Below are 12,506 nucleotides of genomic sequence, written 5' to 3' on the forward strand. Positions count from 1 at the left end.
ATCATAGTGGATCCAGGATGGGGCTTTAAAAATAGCACAATCTATCCTCCTCCACCCCCCCCAAAAAACAACAACAAACAAACAAATCCAAATAACAATACAACCCATTTTTGGGACATAAACCACAAGTCACAGCTTCTCATCTCATTTTATAATATAAACATTTGTATAAAATCCTGGACTTTCTATCACTAATATCTGCCCCATTCATTATAACCTATTTATACCAGTTCCTGTAGATCTCTATAAATATAAAAAATATTTTAAGAAAGTTTGGAAAAGATCAAACAACTCATTAAATATTACTTATAATATATTTGTGCGACTCTTTCTTTATCCATCTGGGCCTCTTACTAAGTTATAACTCAATTCATGTTGCCATATTACATTAACCATATGTGACCGTCCACCGCAAACTGCTTGTAAAGTCGCCAAATTGTATTCTGAGTTACAGTGCAAAATGATATATCATTGTAAAGCTTATGATATATATTTTTTAAACACAGAAGAAAACAAAATTGACCAGGGGGCGACTTTACGAGCGTTTCGTGATGGACGGTCACATATAAAATTTTGGATACAAATACATTATGGATATCAAAATGAGGTCTATCATGTGCACTGGGTACAAGATTTTTAACGATAATTATTGAGTGAAGAATTGGGGTGTTCCAGTTCAAATTCTTACATCCCCTATGGAAGACATGACTTTAATCTCCCACACAGGGGGTATAGATTTCAAATGGAATTACCCCATTGAGGTAGCCACATTGAATTTATACTCTCTGTGTGGGAGATAAAGATCATGTCTTACATATACATAAGGGGTGTATAGATTTCAACTGGAATAGCCCATTTATGGATATAAATGACATCTACCTGCAAATCATTTTTTGATATTTTTTTGAGTGCAGAATTGACACAGAATTGTAGGTAAATATTTATACAAAATCAGTTGGTGACTGTAAGTGACCTTTGAACACTGATAAAAAATATCACTTCAGACAAGTGGTAAATTACTTACACACTTCTAACTTTAATAAAATCTGTTCTCCCATGTAAATATTTGAAATTCTGTAAACATATAGTCAACTATTTCATTTTCTGTTTTTTGCATAGTGCTTCTCAACTGTACCAGTTTGACAGCAAAATTAAGACCACTGTCTCCTCAGTTTCTTATTAAGCAAACAAAAAATAAATTATAATAGCTGTTTACTTTGCAAATTTATCTGTTACTAAATATTATTTACACAAGTAAATTATTGGACTATAACTCACAGGTATTTATAGATAGCATTATTTATTTGGAATTCACCTTCAAACTAGAGTTCCCATGCAAAATGCAATGTAACCAATGGCTGCCTTGTGTAATTTGCTGTTTTATTATTATTATTATTTTATTATTTTATGTAATGAGATATTAACATGGTTAATAGGTCGTTGAAAGCTGATGTCCATCAAACAAGAAATATGTGCACTAAAATATATAATAAAATCATCAATAGCTAAGCTGATACAAAATAATACTCAAGGCAGCACAAGACCTTATATCACCTTTAGTGTCTGAACTCAGATACGAACCAAAAAAATGATTTCTACTGTAATCATCATTGTGTGACTACATTATTTCAAATCAGCTTGATATTTGAGCAATTACTGAGACTTGGTTGACTGGTAGTGATAAAGACAATTGTGGAATTACTGATATCACACTGAAATAAGTTGCCAAATTATGAACTTCGCCATACCCACTGTTAACACTTACTGGTGGAGTTGTAGATGTTATTGTCGGAGATGGATTAAAAGCCAGCGATTTCAAGTCATTTACATGTACTACAAGTTTTTTGGGTTTTTTTTCAATAGACATGACATGTTGTAATCTGTGTAAATACACAACATTGTGCAGTGTGCAAAGGTTTTCCCCACTAGTGACTTCAGTTACTTTTAAGCAATACTCTAGTGTTTGTCGCATGTAACTGTATAATTATGGCACTGAAAGAGATCAGAGAAATCCAGGATGAACAAATGAACAAAAAGTTACTTCAAGTTGAAGAAAAATCATTAGAATGTGAACGAAATATCGAAGAACTTGATAATCTGGAAGAAGAAATCAACCGACTGCTTGCAGTTCAAGAAGAAGCTATAGATCAACAGGTTCAGCTAGTAAAAGCAAAGGTCGACGACCTTGCAAAGGATCTGAGAGAACGCATCCAAGAAAGTGAACATGCTCGAATACAGACAGTTCAAGCAGAGAAGGAACGCCAGAGAGAGCTTGCTCAAGATATTCGTAATTCTGGAACAAACGCTAGCAGTACGCTTCAAGGTACCCCTAGCAAGGAATACACTCGGACAATCAACTGGTTTGAAGATGAGCTTAACCGGGTTTTAGCCATTGATACCGATACCATGTGTCTCAACCCTGTGGAAGGTAAATAAATATTTACATTACATTAATATAAATGGTGATCTAATATGATGAGGGATCTACACACATAACTTAGTTTGATACTGTTGTAGAGTGTAGATTGTAGTATTAACACACATAAAGATGATATTGTATCGAAAGCATTGTGCATAACTTTAAACCTGTGGCCTGTTAAACCTTGTTGGAACTCATACAATGTATATATACTTGTATCTCACACAAGATCCAGACCCTCTCTCCGGCTTGTTGCTGTTGGCAGTGTACCTGTTGTTTGCCTTAGTTTGATAAAGTTTTCAACACTTTTATACTACACATAAATTAAGACAGTTCATTAGTTATTAACCATTTGATATTTTTCCCATCAACTACCCCCATTTGATAGTTCTTTCCATCCCAACGATGTTAATTATGCTGCGCAATACGTAACTAGCCTCCGCACCTATGACAGACAGAATACGTGTGTCACGTAAGTGCAAGGAAGAAACTGTTCCTTAGCACGATTTGCAAGTGTATTACCTCATGAATGGGTAAATTTTGATAAAATAAAATAAAATAATCCACGGTAGAACTTGGGTGTTATTCTTAAATATTCTTGAATTTATGTATGAGCGATATAAAACAAATTTAATGAAATTGAGTAATGGTCAAGGGAAGAGGCTTACGCATCATACACTGGGACATAGAAACATTCAAACATTACAAACTATCACACAAGACCAAATTAATGATGCTTAATTAGTAATTCTTAATATATCAATAAACAGGGGAAAGAAGAATTATGCATAGCACACTAGCACAATTAAATATGAATTTACAAATGGAAACATGACATGCATAGGCAGAGTAAAAACTTGAACAACATACCTCTCGCCTGTGATAATATATACTTCCGACTATCACACTCATCGACAGTTAATATTTGTATAACATCACATGCCGATAGTACATTTTCAGTGTTCTCAGCTAGTCACTGTCAATGGTCTCTGAAACTTGTTTACTGCTATAGAACTTCATCACCTGCAATCATGTCTATCAACTTTGCTGTCCTGATATACATTCCAACAAATTTCCCTTCAACATATTGTGCAATAAATGTATACTTTGGTTTCTTGTTCATTCTTTCAGGTATGTTGAGATGTCCAACAGAGACATACATAAACACACATGCTGGTAATCTCATTCGCCTCAGACCATGTCAACTCAAGCTGAAATACGAGCTGCCAAATTTCAAGGATGCATCACACATTGCGACAACTTCTTACAATTACCTAGTTGTGACCGACTCCGGCAAGAAGTGTGTTACTATTGTACGAAAGAAACCCAGCGGAAAATGCAAGAAAAAGCGAAATCTTAAACTGACCATTAAAAACACAATGCAGATGCCGCAAGACGTTGCCGTGACGATGCAAGGCGAGTTCCTGGTAGCGAGATTATCTCATGTGGAAGTCTACTCAGCTCAGGGCAAATATGGCGGAAAAGTTGAATTTAGATCCACTTACAAAAAACACACAGAGAGTGAAGACAAAGTAAATGCGCATACACCATTAGCACACAGAATTGCAGTGACCGATAATGACACCATACTAGTAGCCGACTTTGACGATTCTGCCATTTTTGTGCTACCATCTGATCCTGGTAAAGAAGCAAGTAAGCTTACTACAACCATCAATCCATACCAATTAGCTGTTTACCCAGGAGGACTTGTAAGCATACTGCACAAGGACAAAATTGTAATAATGTCCTTAGAATCTGGACGTGTAATCCGACAACTGGACATCCCATGCGCATTAGGGTTTTGCTATCACACGGAAACAGACTGTTTTCTGGTCGCTAGGCTTGTGCAGGTAGATTTGACATGGACAGGTATTATAGAACAATATTGCGCCATGACGGGTCGGTTTATCGCGCGTCTCATGGATGGTTTATATAATCCACAGGATATGGTTGTTACACCTGATGGCCAATTGGCAGTGGCTGATGGGAAAACTGTCAAGATATACAGCATAAACTTTGGATAAACTAACAGTCAAGTTTGTCTATTATTCAGCTGGAATTCTGCAATTCTCGGGTTGCCTGGTTCTCTACACAAAGTGTTGGCCCCAATGCCTCCACCTTGACACATATCATTTTAACCGTGGCAATTTCACTTGGAGCTGGGGGACTATTCAAAATAATAACAAAATCTGAATAAAACAAAGTTTTTAAAATGCAAATTTATGCAAATGAGCAACCAAATTAGCACATTTTGCAACAAAAATCTAGTGGAATTTGATGACCACCAATTGCCACCCCTCCACCAAGTCACATCACTATACTCCGTATCAGTTCGAGAGATTGCACTTAACAGAATGACAGACGGACAACCAGGAAACATAATACCTCTGGTGGAGCCATAACACTAAGCTGGCAACTGAAATAAAATGACATAGTTTGTTCTCAAAGGGACACTCATGCAATTTGTGATTTACAGCCTTCAACTTACCCCAAAAAACTTGAGATTATTATATCATCAGTAACCCAGTACTACACAATGTTTGTGCCCATAAACTTTGTTGCAGATTTGGTTGTTGGACAAAGATATCGTCCAATTTGTATTTTACGGCTGTTGAAAGCCAAAATAACAACACAGTAGCATATGGGATGCTGTAATGTGTAATTATACTTAAACTCGCAAATTCAATGTCCGAATCAAGTGAAATTTTGGAAATAACCTTTTTAGTGGGTATCTATTGAACCATAACCTACAAAAAGGACATTGTAAACAATAAATCCAGGATTTTCAAGCTTACAAATTGTGAAGTGGAAATGTAAGCAAAGAATAAAGCACAGAAAAATATAAAATGTTGCAATGTTTACCTGTTCCTTAGCAGCCTTCAATTCCGCCTGTAATCTCTTGTTCAACTGCTCATGTCTGACGACCTCTGTGACCCTGTTGCTAAGCTGCTCTTGGGTAGATTGAAGACTATTTTCCATCAGCATCAACTTTTCTTCATGGTGGGCAAGCTTTGAAATAATGAACATGACAAATTTCACATAAATGAAATGATTACCTTTACATCAGTTTTTTTTTCTTCAAACGTGATGTGTATCTTCATGTAAACTGTATAGACCCTATGCAATACTACGTCAGAAAAATATATCAGACTTGATTTGAACAAATTCTGAAATAGCATACACCTTCAAAATGGCTGCCATTTTAATGTTAAAGGAGGTGTACAGTAAGAAAACATAATGCAGTCCATTTCAAGAACATACTTAATCAAACCTTATCCAAAGGCCTAATAATGAATCGGTAGTATAGATTTCCCACAATTTTTATCCAAATTCAAAATTTCTACCATTGTTAGCGAACATATTTTGATGCAACAATATTTTCACCTCCAACTGAAGCTTGACTAGGACATTAGTATAATAGCATTCTCTCTCTCAAATCAATAGAGTGAATGGGTGCATGAATAAGTTGTCTTAAGGATCAGTATTCAATAGATTGTCATATGGATCTGTGATTTCATTGCAACATTTCAGGTTGCAGTGACATCATCATTCCTTTGTAAAGTACAAGTAATATTTAGCTTAATCATAAATAAAATAAAAATTCTTGAATTTTGGTGAACATTTTGGGAAATTTCTAATTCATTGTTAGGCCTTTGGATATGGTTGGATTATGTATGTTCTTGAAATGGCTTGAATATTTTTTCTTAACGTTTTATTGCATAGTCTATACACTTGTTATATTTCTATGTACAGAATGTTCCACATTTTCCAAGTTATTGTAAATTGTGTAAATTGTTCATTTCACAAAATTTAAGTCAAGTATAATATAACAATATGTATAAAAAAAATGTTTGAATGTTGCTGTTTTCATGCCACCATGTCCATTCACAAAATTCCCAAAAATTCAATTTTACACAGTATTGAAACAATAATTGATACAGTATATTTTATGGCCCAATGTCTCCAAGATTGGAAGATCATAAAGAACTGTAAATGTACATATTGCAGACTTGTCTTCAAAATGTACTCAATCGTCTCTGTAAGAAGATTAGCAAAAAAATTCTGGTTGTAATATGTCTGAAAATGTCCAAAAGAAAAGATGAGGAAAGGTTTGTAGTGAAATACCTCTTGTGCACAATCTCTATACTGATGTCTAGCATCAGCAAGATCTTCTCTTAACTGCTGTAACTCCCCTTGAAGGTGTGCTCTTTCATTTTCTGATTGCCTTCCCTCTGCTTGTAAATGTTTGATTTCTTCTGTCAGGCTGGAAACAGTAGTATTCAGTCTGTTAATCTGGAAGATACAATAAGTCAAAATTATCAAAGTATTTGTTTAGTTTTTGCTACTTTTTCGCAGCATTACAATATCGTAGCATTACACGATTTTGATTGCCTGCTGTTAAATCAAGGTTGAGTTATCAGTGACTTCACCAAAAGCATTCAGCTATCATGCTGTAGGGCCTACAGGAACATCTTCCTTCTCCCCATTCCAGAAAAATACAGCACTAAATTTTTGAGATTAAAAAAATATTATCCTGTTTTGCCAAATGAAATATAGCTAAATCATAATCATTTAGTTAGTCCTAATTGGAAATAAAAGTTAAATTTCACTATTTGGCCAAATTTATGAATTAAGGGCCCAAAACGTGCATTTTTAGAGTGTTTTTCGCATACTGTAACAATCAAGTCTAAAGACTTCTAATAAATCTAATTTCAATTTATGCGTTCTAATTTTTGGAAAAGACATGTTTTATTCTTATACCAATCATTAATTAGAGTAACTTGCAAAAAAAGCGAAAATTAGAGCAAAATTTTGGAATATACTCAAGATTTTGAATGCTTAGACTAGTTTCAAGTCTTTGATTTTTGGTGACTCCATTGTCAGAAAACATGCTGAAAATGCATGTTTTTTTGGCTCTTTTTTCAAGAAACTATTAAAATAATAAACTTTTTTTATCTCCAGTTAGTACTAAATGAATGATTAGGACTGAGCTATGTTTCATTTAGTTGAACTTGATAATATTGTTTTAATCCCCCAAATTAGTGCTGTATTTTTTCTGGAATGGGGAGTAGTGATTGCATGGAGTATATCTGAATCTGCTTGCACGATGCTGTCATATAAGACAATAATGAAGTATACAGTGTACATGAACAAACTTAGTTTCTAATCTTAAAAAGTTATATCAAAATCTCACAAATTTAAATTGTTATATTCCTGGTTTTATGGCAATGCATCAAATACAGACTGCAAAAGTTTAAGGTACCAGTTATGTTCACTCCTGTATATCCTAAACAAAGACAAATATGTCAAAATTAAAACCAGCAGCCACTACCTGTACCCTTTAGCTCTGATTTAAGACCTCATTTGTTGAAATCGGTTGAGAATTAAAACAGTGATCTAAAACCCAGGGAAGGAACAAAATCAATAGTTGCATTTTAATGTTCTAATCAATGGAAAGCACAGCGCTCTTGTTCGAGAACGCTTTGTGTACAAATCAATAGAGCATGCAATGGAGCAAACTGCAACTTTTGAATTTGCATCTTCCTTGGGATTTTGGATCATTATGTCTTTATTTCTTGACACATTTCAATAAATGAGGCTTTAAATATGTGCTAAAAGATGCAGCTATTGGCTGCTGGTTCTAATCATGACAGAGCTGTTTTTGTTTATAACAGGGGTGAAAATAACCGGTACCTTAATTATTTTGTGGTCTGTATAACTACTCACCTCTTCTGCCTTTGCTCTGATAGTTTCTTGTGCCATCTTCAGTTCATTTTCTAATGTCTTGACTGTATCACCTCTCTTAGTCAGTTCTTTTTCTAATGCCTTACTGATCTTCTTGGCACCTGTTAGTTTACCTTCCAACTGCTTCACTTGATCCTCATATTTGACAACCTGTCATGGGTCAGATGAAAATATCTTTCACTCAAAATAGAATTTATATTTATGTAACTCCTCTTTTACCAAGGTAAATTCTTTTAAAGAGACAATCTTTGATTCGCTATAATTATGTAAATCAGGAAATCTGACAAATCATCCTAATTGAATTGATATTTACGTAATTCCGCTTTTATCAAAGTGAACGCCTCTTTTAAAGACACTGTCAATCATTTGCTAGATCAGAAAATCTGTACAACTAGAATTACGCGGTTCATAATTAAGGTGGCCCACACACAAAGGTGTGTAAATAAGGCCAAAAATCATATTTTTCATGCGGAAAAATACATCCTGAGAATTTACTAGACTTTCACTTTGAAGCTATGATGCATGCAAATTTCAAATGTTTGTATGCACTCACAAGGATTACTAATGCATTGGGCTATTCCTGGTGAAATCCACACACCCCCTATGGAAGACATAACCTTAATCTTTCACACAGGGGGTATGAATTTCAAATGGGATTACTTGAATGGTGACTCCATTTGAAATATACACCCCCTGTGTTGGAGATTAAGGTCATGTCTTCCATAGGGGTATATGGATTTCAAATGGAATGGCCCATTCTACACACCTCTTGCTTATTAATATTAATTTTAATTCAAGGATAGAACTTATAAAGAACCATGTTTAAAATTAGTTCAAAAAGTTGAATCTTGTGAAAACAAAATATAAGAGCATCTATGAGTATTTTTTGGGTAACTATTAACACCAAAATTAAACATACAATGTGGAATTCATATGGCAAACAGTATGTAGTACAAATGAAGCACTTTCTGCAAGAATGTGTATTTCCCTTATATGATAACATTTGCATAATGTCATTGATGTAGTGACAGAGAAAGTGAGTGTGCTTATGGGGCGAGTATGTATTATTAATTTACAAAAACAATGTAATTGATGTATGTAATCATCTTTCAGGGGTTGCAAGAACTACTTTACCAATATATCCTAAATTGCATATCATCTACACCTGCTAGTATCAGTGTTTCCGCTGGTTGCAGTTATTTATTCTTCACTACTTAATTAATACCCAGCAGGTTTGTAGCTATGCTGGCTGATGTCGGCCAGCACTGACGCTGGCCGACCGGCACAGATTTTTTTAAATGATTTTCTTATCATAAAAAGAGCAAAAAATTAATTTTTTAGGGGGTGATTCCTTACGTTTACTAAAAAGATTGTGCCCCAAGCCTGTGCTCTAATTCATGAATTGGATAGTAAAATTAGCCGGCACCCAACTTGGGCTAGCTACAACCCTGATACCCAAGTTATTTTTACTTTAATCAAAACATTAAAGAGCAAAGTAGCTCACCTGCTTTTCCCACCTCATGCTCAGGGTTTCTCAACTAAATGCCTTAAAGTGCTACTTTAAAATGTACATAATTCTAAAGTGCTATTTTATCCATGAGAGTGGAGGGGTTGACTAACAGGTGGGGTTGATGGGCTTGCTTTGCCTCTGGTGGGGTTCATGGGTTACTCCCCGGTAAGGGTCCAGGGGGAAGTGCCCCCGGAAGCTGTTGGATTTTATCTTTTTTATATAGCTTATGATGGCTTTCCTTGGACATGATTTCTTGATTAATTCAATAATTTATCCTCCTTACTAGCCACCATGCTCCTTTTGAAATGCGGCACTACGCTACAAGTGGCGTGCGCGCTGCCAGTTGTGGTTCCCTGCACTACTAGCCATAATGGGTTATCCCCTTAAAAGACATGTCACATTTTACTGGCAAATCTGGGAATTCCCAGGGCAAATGTTATTAAAAATAGGAATTCCCAGTTTGAGAAAACATCATTTCATAAAACAAAATTGGGAATTTCCCAAATTCTGATATCAAAATCTCAGTTTTTATGAAAAAATGGGGGATATTAAAGGCTGTTGATCGGGTCACACCCCTTTAATACTTTATTTCATACATGTGTCATGTGAGTACACATGACACACACATCAAGAAATATACAAACCTCCAAACTGTGTTTCTGATTAGTTGATGTGAGATTCATCTGAGAGTTTTTCAGTACGGTCTCAATACTCCTAGACTCTTCCAAAGCTTTTCCTTTTTCTTCCCGCACTAAAGTCAAATCAGCTTGTAGTCTCTCAATGTGTTGCTTTAGTATCACAATTTCCTCATTACTTGCTGTGAGTTTATCTTCTAGTTCTTGTATGGAGAGATTAAGGTCTTTGATTTGGCTATCCTTATCATCGACCTTATAACATAAATTAAATGAGATGAAACATTATGTAGTGGAATGTATGACTATGAATCGGAGATACCATTTAATTTCACTCCAAAAATCTGAAACTGGTGAGAAAATATTGAAACTGTGTGTGAATTCACGCTGAAAAGATCCAAAATGGGATGAAAATAAATAAAAACATCAAAATTTTGACTCACACAAAAACAATGAATGCAGGCAAATACCTGATTAGTAGCATCTCTGATGTTTGAAAATGAGCTCTGTGCTGAGAGCGAGTGCAACCAAACTTACAAAGTTGTAAGGGGCGCACAAACACACATTTCAATGGCAAAGATATGTAGTCACAGTTGATACTGAATTTCTCATTGTTTTAACTATGCATGCACATATCGTCACTGGGCGGGAAAAACCTCATTATGTACTTTTGGCCCTTGAACATGGATAAAGCCTTGTAGGTGTAGACTTTATAACTGAATGGTTTGCTTCATCCATGTTCAAGGGCAAAAAGTACATATGAGGTTTTTCCCGCCCAGTGACGATATAAACTTTAATATGTTTAGGATTTTTTTTAAACAAGGAACATTAAGTGGCAAACAATTATGTATGACAAACCATGTAATATGAATCTGTTAGTTTATATGTTACTCAATGAAAATGTGACATTTATTCCCACCTCAGAATTTTCATATGGCTTCCACAAGTCTACAACACTGTGATCAAGTCAAAAGTTCTCGACCTGGTAATACACGTCACAGTCTCATTCTCGCTGATGAAAAAGGGAGAGCCATTATAAAAATTCTGAGGTAAGAATAATTTCTTGTGTTTGGAACAAAAGTTTTAATCTTTAATCATTCATTATACCAACACAGATAGATTTTCATGAACGAAAATGTAACAATTATAATTCCATGAACTGGGTGATTCTTATTTCATTAAATATGCTGAAAAGATAATTGTCCACATGAGGAATGATGAATGTATGACCCAAATATCTATGATCGATGAACTGGAGATGTTCAAATTGTAACATAGCCCATACCTTGTGTTTTAGCGCTCTTGGAAGATACACTTTCATCATAAGTCCCTGATTTGAATAAGCAGTTCATTGTTTTCTTTATTACTTTATCAATTACTTTGTTACTCTATTTTATAATTAACAAGAAGTTATTTAATTATGTGTATACAATTGTTTTACAGGACACCATTGGGCTATTCCAGATGAAATCCATACACCTCTTATGGCAGACATGACCTTAATCTACCATAGAGGGGGGTGTAGATTTCAAATGGGAGTCACCCATTTAGGTTTGCATTTACAAATATGATCTGTAATACTGAAATACTTTGTAAATCTCTGCTACCAATATACCATGATATTACCTCCTCTAGTGTATGTTGATGTTCATCCTTGTATGCATTCAAGTCAGACTCCAACCTCCTGCCCAACTCTTGATACTTTGAGCACTGCAAAACGAAAGTGAATAAAATGAATTTAAAATGCATGTAAAAATTTTACAGCCAATCACTGGTATGAAAGAATCACTACAGCACTTCATATGTTCCCGTCTTACAATCTGTTTATAAATTTGTATGTCAACATCAACATTGTTACTTCAACACATCATGGGCATCATTATCAAAGTCACCCTCAGAGATTTAAAAAAATGGCAGCCAAACATCCAGAAAACACTGACATGTAAGCCAACAGGATACTACACCAGCTTTTAGAAAAGAACAGCACTCTCTTGCTATGCAACCCCCCTGTTAATGATCGACATGCAGAGAGCTTTCTGTTTCCTTCATGAGTGCTGCTCTGTGCCGGCCAACACTTTGACACATAATCTGCAATCAGAATACTGGTCTGTTGTTATGATTGTGAGACGATTGAATTAACCAATCAGAACCCCATTTTCATGTTTACGTTGTGTACGCTCTCAAAATCTAAGCAAGTGCA

At 35.1% G+C, this 12,506-nt stretch overlaps 1 protein-coding gene across 1 annotated transcript in view; it reads right to left on the reverse strand.

Moving 5' to 3' along the window:
• The window catches only part of LOC140172662 (uncharacterized), a 162,602-nt gene that overhangs the window by 36,909 nt on the left and 113,187 nt on the right, over positions 1–12,506 (reverse strand). Inside the window, exons 32-36 of the mRNA XM_072195794.1 lie at positions 11,933–12,016; positions 10,319–10,561; positions 8,147–8,314; positions 6,545–6,712; positions 5,282–5,428 (exon numbers count right to left, since the gene is read on the reverse strand). Of these exons, the coding sequence (XP_072051895.1) occupies positions 5,282–5,428; positions 6,545–6,712; positions 8,147–8,314; positions 10,319–10,561; positions 11,933–12,016 (810 nt within the window). The remainder of the gene's footprint in view (positions 1–5,281; positions 5,429–6,544; positions 6,713–8,146; positions 8,315–10,318; positions 10,562–11,932; positions 12,017–12,506) is intronic.

This window comes from Amphiura filiformis, chromosome 16, assembly GCF_039555335.1.
Source record: "Amphiura filiformis chromosome 16, Afil_fr2py, whole genome shotgun sequence".
In the NCBI taxonomy this organism is placed as follows: domain Eukaryota; kingdom Metazoa; phylum Echinodermata; class Ophiuroidea; order Amphilepidida; family Amphiuridae; genus Amphiura; species Amphiura filiformis.